Source organism: Pyrgilauda ruficollis, unplaced genomic scaffold, assembly GCF_017590135.1.
Source record: "Pyrgilauda ruficollis isolate IOZ18807 unplaced genomic scaffold, ASM1759013v1 scaffold10, whole genome shotgun sequence".
NCBI classification, from domain to species: Eukaryota; Metazoa; Chordata; class Aves; order Passeriformes; family Passeridae; genus Pyrgilauda; species Pyrgilauda ruficollis.
The window spans coordinates 2,953,358-2,970,290 of NW_024508101.1; the positions used below are offsets into that span (position 1 = coordinate 2,953,358).

Sequence of the window (16,933 nt, forward strand, 5' to 3'; positions counted from 1 at the left end):
TTTTCTGAAATGGAAGTAACTGAGTCAAAACCTCTTTACCCAAAACAAGCTAAGCCAGGTTTAAATATTAATGATGTGTGGGAATCACTTCAGTCTGAAGTTGAAGCAGTGTTTTGTCCACAGCCATTTGTCACTTACAAGTGGTGCCATTGCAGAAAACCCTCAGCCTGCAGGGAGTATCTGCAGTGGCAATGCTGTTCCTGGGGTTAGTGATCCTGATTTTGGGAATGAGAGCTGGGAGAGGATGGCCAGGAAGGAGCCAGCCCCAGCAGGAATCCTGAGTGCAGGTTCCCTGGATGAACTTACTGTCATTGTCACATCTAATAACTTGGAATGGCATTGATTGCCTCTACTGTACACACTGCTATTTTATCCACTAATTAAGTTAAAAAAATCAAATGAGCCAGTGATTTGTTGGGTGTATGGGCTGGTTCTGCACTGCCACAGCCTCTCATCTGCTGGCTGAACTCTTGTGTGTGATTTGCCAGAGCTTCCCTGGGTATCAAATGAGTGTGATATGATGCTTCTGATTTTTAATAATCCGATCTTAACAGTGGTATTTTGCATTTCCTTATCTGTTGTTAGCACTCCTTTGCATTCAGCTGGTTTTGAACCTCTGATTTCTTACTACATCTGTCTTCCTTATTTTATTTGAGATTCTTTTCAGAAGAATTTTTATGCTGCTTTGGTTAGCAAAATGTAGAATTTTTCTCCTTAGTATTTCATAACTTCACCACTTAATAACACATGCTGCTCTAACTTACTCTTTCATCTTTTTGTGTATCTCTTTCTTGCTTCCATTTAAAAGTAACTTTAGCACCTCTTTTAGCCAATTGCATCTTTTCCATCCCTTATTCTTCTGTCTTTCCTGATGAGGATTCAGTGGAATTACTGTCTTCTTCAAGAAACCTTATTGCCTCATAATAAATCCTTCTTTAGTGGAGGGAGAAAAAAATTAAAAAATAAACTTGTCTTGCGATTGCAGGTCTGAGCTTTGTGTCTAAAGTTGTGGGACCTGAACATCCTTCCAGCCTGTGGTATTTACTGACTCTGTGGCAGGCTGGAGTTGGTTTGTGTCATCCCAGGGTCTGGAGAGGCTGGCAAAGGGCTGCTGTGCTCCCAGCTGAGAGCCTGGCTCGTGGGCACAGCGAGCTCCTCGTGTGCCCCACGCCCCGGGGCCACTGATCTGTCTCTGTACAAGGTGACCCTGCAGGTCAAGGCACTGACTTCTGGCCACAAAACTTTGTGTAATGAACTTAATTTATTCCAAGTCATGCTTGCAAGGGTCTCCTGCTGCAGACACTGCAGATCCCAGTTCAGTCTGAGCCAGGCCAGATGCAGTTTTGTCATCTATTTACCCCTTTGTTTAATTGTGTAACGATTATCCTGCAGAAAGCAAAACCTGGGATTTGTTATCTGCGTGGGGATTACACTGATTGCGTTTTCAAAGTGCCTCTGTTACATCTGGGTCAGAGCAATGATTAATATTGAAAGAGAGCTTTTGTAACCAGGCTGAAGCTCTAGCACATGTCCTGAAAAGGCTGCTGTGATTTTTACAGAGGCTTTGAGGGGCACCAGTGGATGTGTGGCAGAGCAGGGGGAATTTGGGCTTGGTGACAAGCAGGTGGAGTTTGTCACCCTGGTTGGGCTGATCAGCCTGGGCTTGTGTGGCAGGGGCAGTGGGATGAAAGGTGGTGCTTACAGTGCTGAGACTGGAGGAAATAAGCTGTTCAGAGGGTGTTAGTGTCTCCCTGTGGTGAGAGGTCAGGAGGAGCTGTGAGAGGTCTGTGCTGCTCTCAAGGTATCACAACAGGGTTTTACTGCCTGACCCCGGTGTTAGCCCTTCCCCACTTGGCAGTAACTGACCTGGGGTTGTCATTCTGGCTTGGGTTAGTCTGGCTGCAGCTTTTGGGTCTGTCCTGCCTCAGAAATGCCACCAGTGCTTTGACCTTGTGGTGGGAGCATCCTGCAAAGAGCCGCTCTGGGCATCTCCTGGAGCTGCTCCCAAATCCGTTCACCTCACACCACGGAGCCTGTGCTGCCTGCTGGGAGCTGCTGATGGCAAGTACAAATGTGAGAAAGTTGTTTACACAGCTCCACATCAGTGGGACAGCAGCCACGGGTCCAGCTGTGCGTGCTGGAGCAGCTACAAGTGGCCACTGCTCCTCTGGTCCCCCCAAACATCCCACCAGGAGCCAGAGCTCAGAGCCTGGGTGCACAATAACCTCACACCTTCCACTGAGCACTCAGGCTCTTGAAAACTAATTAAACACACTCAGCAGCACTTCAGAGGTTTCCAGGTAAAGCAGGGAAGTGGCTGCTTTAATAGCAGGAAGCCCTGGTGTGAGCCATCAGCCATCCTGCTGGAATCTCACTGATGGGGCTGTGGCTTTGTTCCTCTGCCAGTGTTTGTGGTCTCAGGCAACCTTAATTCTGGGATTTTCTGCCTCCAAATAATTGAGTTTGCAGCCTCAGTGTGTTCTTTTAATTTTATTAGGGACTAGAGAGCAATAAGTTTGCACAATAGTGAATTAGGTTATGCAGTGGTTTTCTTCTGCTTTTCATTAAATAATTAAGAGCTCGTGCACAGGTTGGAGATGTGACTTCGCTGGGAAACTTCATCATTTGGCTTTCATCTTCAGCACTGGAGAAATGATTTTGCCTCATGGACTCTTCCATGGTCTGTCTCCTGGAGATAAAGTTCTGATTTTCATTTTTGCATTTTTTTGTGAACCTGGCAAATAAGGATTGTTTTAAACATCTCCACTGTCCGCATCACAGTAACGTGGGATTTCTTTCAATTTTTCTGCCTTATCTGCCACAGAAAATACCTGTTTTCCTTGTCAGCTGCAAATGACATCAGGGTAAGAAATGCCTTTCCCTGCATTCCTGTTCCCTGAAGTCTGTGAGGAAATAACTCCAGACTGTCTGCTTTAGCCACTTTTTGTTACTGTGAAGGAAGTGAACAGAATCTCTTCTGCTTTGCTTTGATGTGCTCCTGAACATCCATTAAGCTACAACTGCAGTGTTGCTGTACAGTGCTGGGATAGAAATAGATCATTTTTCTTATCTCTGCTGTCCTTCTGAGCCTGTTAATGTAGTCTAATCCCAGGGAGCAAGCCCGGAGATTTACAGTCAGAAATGGTTGCAGCAATTTTGCAGAACCTGTTTTCTGCTGTGGTGACACCTTGGTGCTCGCTCAGCTCCTGCTGGGGTTGGAGAGGAGTCCAGGGAAGAGCACGTTCCATCCCTGACTCAGAAATGGTGGGTTTGAACTTCACAGCAGCAATTAATGTCAGTCCCAAGTGCTGTGTTCAGGGTGCTGGGTCTGAGGTGCTTTATTTGTCAAACGTGGAAATTCGCCCACCTCTTCCTTCAAGTTATGATGTGAAAAGTTAATAAGTGAAATAACTGTTCTTCCTCTGCATGAGCCAGGCAAATGTGCTCTGAAAACACATTACTTTTATTTCTGCCTCTTTTTCATCTTCAGTAATAGAACTAAAAGTTTAAATTTCTCCTAAATTCCTCTGTAAATATTATTTTTGTTACGGTATGAATCAATCCTTGCACCTTATCCTCTCTACAGCTTACTTCAAGTGGGTTATTGAATTCAGTTTTGTAGAAATAGTCACCGTCTTCAGGTTCCCTTGTATTTCTTTTATTAAAGAGTTGAGGCATAGCATACCTGAGGTTGAGAACCAGTAAAGAGGAGGATTACTAAAATAAACACAAAAAATAAAAGTCCATTAGTGTTTAACATGTCCAGTTAAAAATACTGAACAGCAGCTGGACCTGGAAATAAAACCCAGCTGATTTTGGAGCAGAAAATGGCACAGGTGGTTCTGGCAGGGTGAGTAATGGGTTAAGGTTGGATGTCTTATTCTTGGCTTATTATTTCACTGTTGTGAAATAATTATTATTCCACTGTTATGTATTAATATTAATAACATATAAATATATTATACAATAATTTACTAGATCACATATATTACATATCTTACATAATATATTGATTTTTATATAGTGTAAATTAAATAATATTATTCTACTGTTGGTGGATAGAGAGATGATGTGTTTCCCTGCACATACAGCAAAATATTTCATATTATTTTGCACATTTGGATGAGAACCCAGCTGTCTGGAATGGCTGTGAACATTGGATTTTTCTGCTGACTCAAGTTGGTGGTTTGGAGTGTGGAGAGCAGCCGGGGTGGGACATCTGTGGGCAGGACACTTCTCCATCTGCTGTGTCTGTTCTTTGTCACTGTCACATCTGTGCTGCCCACGTGTCGGAGCTGGGATCTGTGCCAGGCACTCCACACCTTGTGAAGGAGGAGATGACAGATCCTGGTTATCCAGGAATCCTTTCTGCTGATGTTTTTTGCAATGCTTGGGGCAGAATCTGTGCATTTCTCTGTGTGGAAGGTGCCATCCCAGGAAACATGTAGGGCTGAAGTCATTGGCAGGAAAAAAAAATACATCCCACTGTCATCAGCATGTTCCCAGTGCTTTAAAACTGAGCTGTTGTAGGATGGTTTTCATTGATTTATTTATTGAGGAAAGGCTTTTTGGGAACATTGCTGCATATTTAATAAATAAACAAACCTTCAGATAATTACAGCTAGCTCTGGCAGGGCTTTAGCCATCTGTTTAACTATTAAAATGTGAATAGCCTGGTGTTCTTCAGCACTAAACCTGCTTTGTGCTTACCAGGGCTGGTGCTCAGTAGACTGCCAGGATGTTCTCAGGGCTTGTTTTGGGGAAGTGTTAGAGGGAAAAAAGAAATCTGTGTTGCATCTGAGAAGTCGACTGTAGGATAATTTCCTTGAGCAAACATCCTTGCCTCCTGAGATATTCCTCAAATTGCTTGAATTGCTTTGTTCAGTGCTCTGTTTGCCTGGAGTTGAGTGGTAATTCCCAGATAATACGAATTTATGAAAGGCATATTTTTGGAAAAGCCTATTGGAGAATATTTTTCTTTCAAAACATGCATTTCCCTAGTAACGCTGTTAGGGCTTGGTTTGGTTTTTTTCCCAGTTCTTTCAGTGCATTTTTGCCAGTGCAAAACATGTTTTAAAAAATACTCCCTGTTTATCAGATGTTGACTCAACTATTATGGTATTAATATTCTCTCACTGCTTTTTTTTTTTTTAAATCTCTGCTGTCTCTGGTCCTTCAGTTTCACAGAGCCCACAAATCACCTCATCCCTTTCTTTCCCCTCATTATTACAAACTCTTCTTCCTCTTCCCATGCTGGCATCTCCTGCTCACCACACTCTGATACATCCGTGCCAATTTAATTTTTAGCTTTTCCTGTTTATATGATACAGACTTTTGAATTATTCTCCTTTAATTGGTGTAAGAGCATTTAAATGCCTCCTGTTTCATATTCTCCTGCACCTCAAGTTGATTCAAGGGAAGGGGAAGAGTTTCAAAGATTTGTGGGGTTTTTTGCTGCTGTTGGCTGGTTGTTCACTGCACCTGGCTCCAGCAGCCTGTTCATCCCAGCAGGACTCACTTGTGAGATATTCAGCATTTCATGGGATGGAAACAACCTGTTCTGCCCTGAGGTCTGCTGCATTTTATTGGCAATATTTCAGTGGATTTCTGTATTTCCAACTCAGTGGATTTCTGTGGTGTTCTGTGGACACTCAGATTCTGTGATGTGAGTAGAGATGGGGACAATATTTCAAACTCAGAAGTCGTCTGGGTGGCATTTTGGGTGTAAAATGAGCCTTGAAGGGTGGGAGGTTGTTCAGCTTGCTCTGTCGTGGAGCTTTCAGGGTGTAAAATGCAAGTTGAGCCACGTGGCATGGAAGAAAGGGATTTTGTTGCTGTGGAATTCTGTGATTTCCCTGTAGCACCATCCTGACCAAGTGAAACCCTGGAGATGCTTCCCCAGCAGCCTCCTCAAGTGACAAATCACCCCCACCCTGCCTGCTTTGTGTGATGTTCACTCCTGCACTGTTGGTATTTCTGTCCTCTCTCTCTCTGCCCAGCAGAAATGACTACAGAGATAATTTTTGGTCTCATCCCTCACTCCTTAGCTCAGTGTGATTCTGCCAGGCTCCATCCAGGCCCTGGGAAGGCAGCAGAAGGTTTTTCACTGGCTCACGTGCAGTCCTGGTGTGCTGTTTCTCTGTTGGGATTAACATGCTGCATGTCCCAAATATCCTGGTGGAAATTAATTATGCAAAATGCACATTTAATTTTGGGTGTCTGTCTAAAGAAATACCAAGGTCGTGATCACAGAACTGCCTGGGTATAGCAAATTTTGGGGTTTAGGGGAGTGGGGAAGAAGGTTTGTTCATGCACACAGGTGAGTTTTAGGGGATGGTGGTGTGAAGGTTGCTGGGTTTTGTTGTTGCTTGTGTTTGTTTTTTCTTTTTAAAGGAACAAATTGGTGTTACTCTGTTTTCTCCAGCAGTTCTCATTACCAACATAGCTATTACAACGTGCTGAGGCTGTTATTTGCCCGCAAGAGCTGAGAGAGTGGAATTTCCGTTCTTTTTAATAATGTGACTTTTACCAGGGCGAGTGGGCTGCGAATTAGTGCTTCATTATGGGCTGACATCAAACAGAGTCCCCACTTCAGAATTACCCACTCAAGAAAACAGCTTAGATTTGGTTGTCTGACTCATTTAGGCACTTGAACATCCTACCAATAGAGAATTACACCTAAAGTATATTTAACAAGTTCTGCTGCTTTGAATAACAGTGGGTCTGATGCAGCAATACAATACGTATTTTCATGGCTATTAAGGGACAATTATGTTTGTAGTGCTTGAATCCTTGTTCTGCAGTTTTCAAAACGTGGTAGAATTGCTAATAAACATGTTGACAATAAAGAGCAATTGATGTAAGTGTGATCAAGGGTGTTGCTGGATTTGCAGTTGGAAACCTGAATTTAAAAAAAAAAAAAAAAAAGAAGAAACAGTTGGACAATTGAATCCTGCTCCTCTCACAGTCAATGTGTTCTGTGTATTACTTAAAAAAATAAACAGGATTTGGTGTGAGTTCTAGCAGTGCCTGCAAATCTTACAAAGCTCCTGTGTACAGAGCTGGTGTCTGGGGGTGAAATATCACACAGGTTTCTTGATAAAGCACCACATAACTCAGCATTGCCACTCGCCAGCAGCTCTGTGTGTGGAGCAGCTTTGTCATCAGGAATGCTCTGAATTTTTCATAGCACCATGTTCTGTGTCTCTCCAGAGCATGGCTGTGCTGTTGGATGTGATCTTGACCTGTCCTTTGTCAATTACACGAGATCACAGAACAGAAACCTCTGGGAGCTGCTCGCAGTGAATGTGGTCAGCAGGCTCTGAGATGGGTTCTGATTTATTCTTTTATTAAAATGTCACTGTTCTCAGTCTCATTTAGCTTACAGAGATGCTCCAGGTCGTGTTTTCCCCTCCTGAATCCACAAATTTTTATTTTATCTTCTAACTGTCCTGAGTATCACAGGAGTGTTCCAATGCTGCTGTTACAGGTTTGATACTCACATCGCTGTCACTCCACATTTTGGAATCTGTCTCAGCCACTTGCAGTCTCAGTGCTTGAGACTGAAAATTTGGCTTGTTGAACAAAAGGAGGGAACCCACTGGAGTGTGCAGTTTCCACATCCTTTTTGTATGGGTAGGAACGCCTTCTGTTGCTCTCACTTTGGGCAGAATCAAAGACTTTTCAACAAAGCTGAATTGTGGTTTTTCCTCCATTTTATTGCAATGGTGTGTATATTTCAGTTGATACAACTTTATGGACTTGGTACTAAAGCAATGAGGCAAATACATATTAGCAGGGGAAGGGAGAAGAAAATGCTGTTTCAGGAGACAGAAAGCCTCAGTTGCTAATTTTAAACTTCCTTCTATATGGCAAACTATAAACAGGCAATAAAAGCATTTAATTTGCAAATTACAGTTCTAGCTTGGTTTTTATGTTGGATTTTCTTCTGTTGTAGTCAGGATTTTTGTAATATTTTTACCAAAATATTTTCAGTGGCAGGCTTCGAGCCTTTGCCTGGTAGGGTTAAGTAATTGTTAGTTTTGTCCATGAATAGTTGCTTTTCAGATGAAAGGAGATGAGAATTGAGGTGTAGTAAATGCAAGGAAGAAGTGAAAAGATTAAGGCAAGAGAAACTAATGAAAGCACTTCAGTTTGGTGACCAGTTTGAGAGAGTTTTAAAGCTCTGCTGATTAATAAACCAGTCTTTAGTCCAGCAGATAAAATGCAGAAATACTTTGTGTGTTTCTGGCCTTTTCTTTCACTGATCAGTGGGATATTGGCATCCCATGGGTGCTGAAAAGGGAATCCTGTTCTGAGTCACCACTCCTCAGAACCATCTTCTGTCCTGATCTCTGGTCTTTGTTTGCAGTTATATTTTATCTATTGAGACATTCCAGCAGGATGAGAGCCTCTGATTTCACAGGGATACAGTTCAATCTGTAAAAGTAAACAAGCTTTGCCATTATTAGTCCACCTTTTAAGGGATTTTATTTACCCTGAGGACTTCATGTCCCTTCCCAATGAGTTCATGTAATAATAAGTTTTGTTAGAAGACACAGCTCTCCTCCCTGGTGTTATTGTGCTTGGGATAGTGGCTGTATTAAAAATCAAACAAAAACCTAACAAAGAAGCTCAAGGATAAACAATCACTCTTGATACACTTCCAAACAATGAATTTGACCTTCAGTCCTCTGAATCTGCTGCAGGAGCACCTGAAAATCAGACCAGCTTCGTGTTCAGGAGCAGCCAGAGCTCTCCAAGGTCAGAGGTTGGGACTTCACTGTGTAATGCTAATAAAGAGCCCTGCTCCTGTTTTGCATGCTGATTTTTCATTATCAAAGCCATGCCAGACAAGAGAATACAGAAGTTTGTAGAGAAATTAAGTGCTGTTATTTTGGCAGGTGTGTGATGAGTCTGGTGGTTGAGCTGCTCTGGAAGGTGGGATGGGGAACTTCCTGCTAATTTGTGGGAAATTATTCTTTTATTGTAGCATGGCTCATATTCTCCATTTTTGGATGGATATGCATTGCTGCTTGTTTCCCCAAAAACTGTTCTTGTGTGACAACAGGCTTCACCTGTAATCGGTGATTAACAATTCCAATTTTTACAGGATTGCAGCAGCTCAAACAGGGCTGTGGTGGGTCCTCCTTGGGTACCTCTGGGCTGATTGCCTTCCCAGTCCTCCAGCATGTCCCACATCCCTTCCCAAGGTGCTCCCACCCAATCCCATCCTGCCCATAGGATTTGTTGGACAACACAAAGACAAGGAAGGTTCTGAAGATCTGTAGTTGCAATAAATGAGCACGTGGGCTTAAAAACCCATTTCAGTTATGGAAATTGTATTATTTAAGATTAATGACTTTTGATGGTTGTGATGTAAGAGGGCAAATTGTGGTCTAAATGAATTTTTTTTATGTAAAATATTAATTCTTTGGGTGTGATTCATCCTGGAATAGAACAGTGTGTGTTCTCTGAGGTGCTGTCAGCTCCTGGTTTTTCCTTGCATGGCTCTGAGGAATGGTGTTGGGGCAGCTGATGAATGTACAATGTTATGGCAGAAAGAGCAAGGTGCTGGAAAGGCCTGAAACAATCATTTAAGGCTGTGCTGTTTTGATCCCTGAGTGAAATCACTTCGGCTGGGGTTTTATGTGACTTTTCCATCATGTCCAGCAAAAGGATCTGAGTTTATTCTGAGGATACCTGCATGGGAATTCACTTGGAAAGCTGAAAACAGCCTAAGAAACATTCCTATGAGCTTGATGTACACTAACAAAGGACTGTACAACGCTCTCTTACTGCAGCATTTTTTAAAGGAAGCATTGAAATTCTGATCGCTCTTATTCAGTGTTCTCGCTGTAACAGCTGTTGCTTTGCAGTAATAAAAAATGCTATATTTTGGGGAAATAGCTGCTGTTGGTCAACTCACTGCTCCTATTAGGCTTGGTTATAAAGGCAGCCTTATTTAAAGACTGTGTTAGTTTAGTATCCTATGCAAGGTTATAAACATTTTTTTTTAAATGTCTTTTGTTAGGGAAAAATACATGGCTTACTTATGGAGAAGCCTTTCTAAGTGTAGGACTTGGATCTTGGCTTATATTACATGTTGTATTTTGCTTAGTTTAAGGGTATAATGAGGCCAAACTTTTTTGGGTCTTGACTCACCAGTTAGAAAACCAATATAAATTTATGATAAAATTTTTTCATTTATGGAAACTGAAGTTTTTGCTTCCCCCCAGGAAGTGCTGGACAATGCTGTGTGTGATTTTTGGGGTGTCCCGTGCAAGGCCAGGAGATGGACTCAGTGATCCTTGTGGATCCCTTCCACCTCAGGGTGCCCTGTGATCCTTTGAGAGTTTAAAATCATCCCAGCGACCTGAGGCCAGTCAGAGCAGAGCGCTGGGTCAGCGCACCGAGCTGCAGGGCTCTGGCTTAGTGATGCTCCAGGGGATTCTCCTGCAGGAATGTGCTCCAGGAGGTTCCTTACTCATGGGAAAGATCCATGTCTGTCTTCTGAATAGCTGTTATTAATGTTATTTTACATTGGACATGGGAGCTTGATGCTGTGTTCATCCTAGCCTTGACCTCCAAGGAAACAGTGGCTTAAGGACCTATTTTTAAGTCATTGGCTCCTTTTTGGTTATCAAAGTCAGGGTATCAGAAGCCAGTCATAAGAACAGAATTAGCCACAGGATCTGTTGAATTATCTCACTGCAGATTAGGTCCCTTCAGCCCTAATTCTGTCATCCCCCCTCGTGCCAGGCAGCCTTTTCTTCTGCATGGGCTGCGCTGAGTCTGCCGGGTTCAGCTGCAGGAGACGGGAGGTCAGGATTTGAGAGTGTCAGGGTTTCAGAATTCCAGGATTTCAGAGCGTCAGGGTTCCAGGGTGTCCCTGTCCTGTCTGTTGGTGTTGCTGATGCCCTGCTGGCTGCTGTTCCCCTGCAGATGTGGAGAGCTCCAGGATGAAGATGAGGAGCGCGGTGTCGGTGCGCGAGGGCCAGGGCGTCGTGCTGCTCTGCGGGACCCCGCCGCGGGCTGGAGGTAAGGGGGACCCTCGGGGTGATGGGGCTGGGCAGCATCCCTGGAAATGCTAAAAATCAGAATTGTAACAAAATATGAGTCCTGAGTAAAAGCAGAGAGAAAGAAACCAAAAACAAAGGAGAGGGGAGGGAAGTGTTTAGGAGGATTTACTTTTATCTCAAAATGCCTTTCTCATTCGTAGTAATTTCTGTGCACTTAAGATGTCTGATTTTTATGGGATTTCCTGTAATTAATGGAGTATCTTCTAGAGTTGCATTCTGCCCAATTTCACAATTGCTGAGCCTCAGTGAGTCCAGTTCTCCCTGTGAGCAGAGAATTGCAGGTTGTCTTGAACAGTACTGGTGTCTGCCTCTGTTCCTGCAATCAAGACATTCTGTGGTGGGATGGAATGATGCTGTGTAATTTAAACCACTGCTGCACTGAGGGGTGAGAAAAGTGGATATATGGATTCTTGGTGGACCAAAAGTTGCAAGTACATTTCTTCCCTCATTCTGCATCTTCAGTCTTTGACTAATTGCTATTGAGCCTGAAGTAATACCCGAAGGAACTGGGTTTATTGTTTTTAATTGATACGGAGTGTCCTTATTGAAGGGCTGTGATGTTAAACATTAGATCTGATTGCAAAGACAAGGTAATAAAAGCTAGACATTATATTCAATAATATAGGTGTTGTGGCCTCATAAATTTGGCAGAGTCCAAGCAGACACAGCCATAAAGTGGCAATTTTACAACTGTCTGAGCTTGCAGAATTTTTTCCCCTCTAAACTGATACGTAGTCTTAAATCATCTTTATAGCCTTGCAACAGCTTTGTCTTTCAGCAGCTGAGGAAATGGGTCATTCTTCCAGCTATCTGTAAGAATTAGAATGATTAAATTTTCCTTCTAGATGCAGCCCAAGGCCTGAACTGCCCCAGCTGTTCCTACAGCTGTGTCCTGTGTGTGGGTTTACACCCAGAGGTGATGGCCAAGCTGAGGCAGCACTGGTTTAAGGTTTAAGTTTGAGGTGTGGAGCAGGAGGTGATGCCAGACGTGCTCATGGTGCTGGGAACAGTGGTTGGAAGAGGTGAGAATTCCTCCTGCAGTCAGCAGATGGGAGATGATTGACACCCCCACACTAATTGTGGCATTCATGCAAAAACAGAGCTGAGCTCCCAGAATTACCAAATGGGACTGAGAACTGGTACCAGAAATACTTCAAAGCCTTGAATCTGTCTGAGAGTTGGAGGATTAACTGTTGAAGTTTCCAGGAGACGTGGAGCAAGGTAGAAAAAGCCCCTCTCCTTTCATCACTGAAATAAAGCTGTAGCAGGGTGACACAAAACACGCAGGGTGGGATACAGGGCAGCAAGTCTGGGATAAAACATCCAGCCAGGAAGCAGAAGTGGTTTGTTAGGAAGAGCAGGGATGGTTTAGGACCAGCTGACCTGGCCTGAGGGATGTTCAGCCCTTTCCAGATCAGTGATCTGACTCTTCTTTTTTTTTTTTTTTTTTTTTTTTTTTCCACTTGGAGTCTGTATTTATTGTGCTAAGCTGTCAAATAATTCCAGACAATACCAATTCTAAAAACGTGCTCCACCAGCTTGTTTCCTCTCCCCCTGTAGCCCCCAAAATACTCTGCTTTTGTTTTCTGGTGTGTTCTGCAGTTTCTAAGATCTTGCTAACTTAATTGCACTTATTTCTTGCATTCTCTGTAAAGAGTTTGCAAGAAGAGACTTGATTAAATAGTGATTATTCCTCCATGTACAGCATCCCAGTTACAATAGAAACCAATGCTCATCCCCAAAGAAATGCCAGCTCATAGTATGGAAAAAGAAAATTGCTTCCCTTCTGCAATTTATCATATTTTTTTCCTTGCTTATCTTAGACACAGATATTTACATAAATCATATGAATGTCCCTTTTCAATGGGGAGCAAATTATTCCTGCAGTGAGCAGTGGCTTTGTCCTTTTGAGTGTGCAGTTCCAGCTCCTCTGGGCTGTGGGCATCCAGCATTAAACCAACAATGAAACTCCATTTACAAATCACAAACCACTCCAATACTTTCTTTAGAGTTACCACATTTCCCCTTTCTGGAAATGAAATAAAGTTCCCTTTTTTAGCGGTCTTGTTAGGGATTTAATGAGTGGAAGATTTGGTCAATGACTGGATTTGAGTGTGAAGACATTTTTCCCCAAATATTTTTCTGATCCAGGCTGGTTTTATGTTAAACCTAGGTTGTCTCATAATTGAGCAGTGATGTTTGGATAATTAAGATGGTCATCTGTCATCGTTCTGCATGGCCATACTTCTGGATCTTTGAATTCTGTTGCAGGGAACCTGTTAAAATGTGATCCAGGCTGGTTTTATGTTAAATACCCTAGGTTGTCTCATAATTGAGCAGTGATGTTTGGATAATTAAGATGGTCATCTGTCATCGTTCTGCATGGCCATACTTCTGGATCTTTGAATTCTGTTGCAGGGAACCTGTTAAAATACCACTTTTTTACCACCAAAAATCAGTAAATCATCTCACCTGCATACTCAAAAGGTAAAATAACATCAAAAATGGATTTATGTAGCTCTGCTGCTACTTTTCCAGTTGTTACAACCTTTAAATTTCACTGAAATTTCTACAGCTATTTTGACTTTTTACTGTGTTACTGTGATGTCTTTAATGGTTTTAAAGGGCTGTCGATCAACAAACATCTCCATATCCCAAACTCAGTGTTGGGCACAGTTAATGTGCAGCTGGTTAAAAAACATTCATGTGATGCTAATTTTTGCCCATTCTGCCAAGAATGGGAAAAGCTAGACATATGGAGATCTAAAAATGATTTTTCTCTGCTACTGATTTTGTTCCAGAATTGGTATCTAACGAGTGACAAAGCCCTCAGTAAAGCAAATCTGAGTTCCTGTAGGGTTTTACCTCCTGTTACCACTGTACTGTGTTGTGGTTATTGTGTAGCTCGTCTTCAGTTGTTATTTCTGTTCCTATGTATTGTGATTTATATTTGTTGAGTACAGTCAGTTTTCCTCAGCTGACATTGATTTTGGATTTATGAGGTGTTTCTGCTCTTCAAGAGAGGAGCAGGCAATGAGGCATGGTCCTTTTGTGTTGTCGGGGGTGGTTTAAAACTGCTTTACACACAGAGAAAAAGATGATTTTTAATGGTAGAAGTGAAGATTTGCTTGATGGTTACTTGAACATTCCAACAAATTTTAGTTTGCCTGGAAAAACACGACATTAGTTTTAGATTGGTGTTCTTCCTGCTGCATTATTCCCATGGGAATGTGACCATAACCCAGGAGAACTTAAGTAAATAACAAGAATTTTGTGGAGCTGATGAGCTGTTACTTGGAAATTGCAAGGAAATTCTGCTTTATTCCTAATTAGCCTTGTGTGCTCTGTGTTCCTGTTTCATGCAGTATGAATACATGGATAAAGCAGCAAGGATTTGTCCTCCCTCTTCATATAACTCCCTGATAAATGTAAGTTTAATCCATAAATGAGGCAGGATTTGAAGGGCAGGGATCAATTCAGCTCACAGCATATTGTGTCAGAGTTGTGACATGCTGATAGGAAATAATATTAGATCATGGGAAAAATAGATCCCAATTTATTGCTCAGTGTTTGATGTGACAAATCCTTCACTGAATAATGTCATGTCTGTTCCAAATGAGTGTTTAGACTTGCAGATTTTTGCTCGTGTCTCTTGTATTGCCATTTGGAGACCTGCAAGTTCCAGCAGGGCTCTGCTTCATGAATAACATGGCATGGAAAGAGTCTCAGATGCCAGAAATATTTGGATGCTCTGATTGCTTCTCTTCTGCCGCTCTTGAATAGCAGCGTGCTGCTTTTTCGGGGAAATGGAAGTTGAATTAATTGTACATATTTAGCTTTGGAAATATTTTATACCTTTAAAGCAAAGCGAAGTTAAACAGGTGCAACTCCAGAATAGGAATTCTGTCCTGCTGTACAGCAGTGTTTTGGTTTGGGAGAGACATTAAAGATCTGATTCCACCCTGTGGGCAGGGACACCTCCCACTGTCCCAGGTTCTTCCAAGCCCCAGTGTCCAGCCTGGCCTTGGACAATTCCAGGGATCCAGGGGCAGCCCCAGCTGCTCTGGGCACCTGTGCCAGGGCCTGCCCACCCTCCCAGGGAGGAATTCCTTCCCAATATCCCATCTAAACCTGCCTTTTCCCATCCTGGTTTTGCACCTTTGCTTCCTGCTGTCGTTGCAGGCTGTGGATGACACACGTCTGGGCATCAGCAATAAATCACACGTGCAGAGCTTCTTGCACAAAAAGTACTTTAAGGAGAGTGGTACCTTGAATATTGTAAGAGCACTGGCCTTAGAAATGGCTCCGTAGTGTTCCTGTGCTGTTTCAATCTGCCAAGGAGAAATGGCATTTTTATTTAAAAACATATTTTTCAATAGTCCTGCTGGTGTCATCATCATCATCTGCACAAATTTCAGCTGACAGTTTGAAATCAAATGGTACCTGAGAGACACTTATGTTTGTCCATGTGAGGGGAAATAATACATGTTCTCAGCTGGATCTTCCAGTGGTTTCTGTCTGCCAGAGCATTGTTTTCACCCCCAGTACCAAACCAGTGCTGCAGACACACTCTGCTGTACACTTGGTCAAATGCAGTCATTCTGAAGCACTTTTTTCTTTTGATAAACCTGTTTTCCAGGCTGAGGTAATCCAGGCTGAAATTAGTACATATTATTTATAAATGATAAACTAATTAATATATCTTTTTATAGATTGACTAGTCTCATAAATATTATAATTATTTTATATATATTTATATATTTGTGCACCATCTTCAGTTGCTTTATAGTGCATGTTTTTAAGCTGACAGAGAGGTGGATAAATGACCTTAGAAGCTTTCAGCAGTTTCTTACCCCAAAATCTTACAGAACTCTTGAACTCTGTATTCCATTGTGGGGTATCTCTTGGAAAAATGCAGGGATGGAAAGAAAAATGGAGAAGTCGATTAGGAAGAACCAAATTGCAAGAAAAAAATTCAGGTTGAACCTTTTCACTTACCCAGTCCCAGGTATCTCAGTTATGCCTTGGGGGGAAAAGGAGAAAACTGGAGACAGTAACTGCATTTGGCTCTCCACCTAGTTTATTTTTATCCCTAAATTGTGACTGTGGGGTATTTCTCCTCCAGCTCTTTATTATCTTCTCTACTAAAATATTTGGGTTTTTCTTTGCAAACAGGATAATTGTTTAGAAGGAGGCAGGAGGGAGGTGGCTGCAGTCCCAGCACTCAGAGCAAGAGTGCTGAAAGGAATTTTTGTTTTTCACAAGGGTTTTATCAAGTACCTTCTCCTAAAAGAGTGCAAGAGTACCAAATGAAAGTGTCACTAAGTACTGCTTCCATGTATAAATATTGGTGCTTCACTTTGAAAATTGACTCCTGGGTTATTTCCATTAGTTTCCCTTGGTTTATGTCCCTAATATTTAACATTCACAAGAAATCAGATTTATTTTAGCTCAGCAATAAACTAAACTATCGCCTTTTTTATCTTCAAAATTATTACAGGCAGGAAGCAATTTTAAAATACTTCCAGCTATTGAAAAAGCACAACAGAGTTCTGTAAAATGCTCTCAGCAATTAAATGTAAAGTTCTAGGGAGGTGATTAAAAGAACAGTTTGTCACTTGGAATGGATGTGGCTAATGGGGATGTATTTACATATTGCTTCCTAAAGCACTTTCCAACTTCTCTGCCTGCTTCCAGAGAGTGGGAGCAGCGTGCTCAGAGCCGGGGCTCTTGGAATGACCCAGCCAGTCTGGAGCAATTAGTGCAGAAATGTGATGAGGAGGAACCAATCCGTCTCCTGCGCAGCTCCAGGGGAAGCAAAATGTGGATTTTTATTCGGCCCTGGATGCCCA

General features: G+C 42.3%; 1 protein-coding gene across 1 annotated transcript in view; it reads left to right on the forward strand.

Annotated features, from left to right (window-relative positions):
• LOC121350554 (contactin-3-like) overlaps nt 1–16,933 on the forward strand; it is a 92,549-nt gene that overhangs the window by 33,491 nt on the left and 42,125 nt on the right. Inside the window, exons 4-5 of the mRNA XM_041461973.1 lie at nt 7,799–7,863; nt 10,925–11,040. Coding sequence (XP_041317907.1) covers nt 7,799–7,863; nt 10,925–11,040 — 181 coding nt within the window. The remainder of the gene's footprint in view (nt 1–7,798; nt 7,864–10,924; nt 11,041–16,933) is intronic.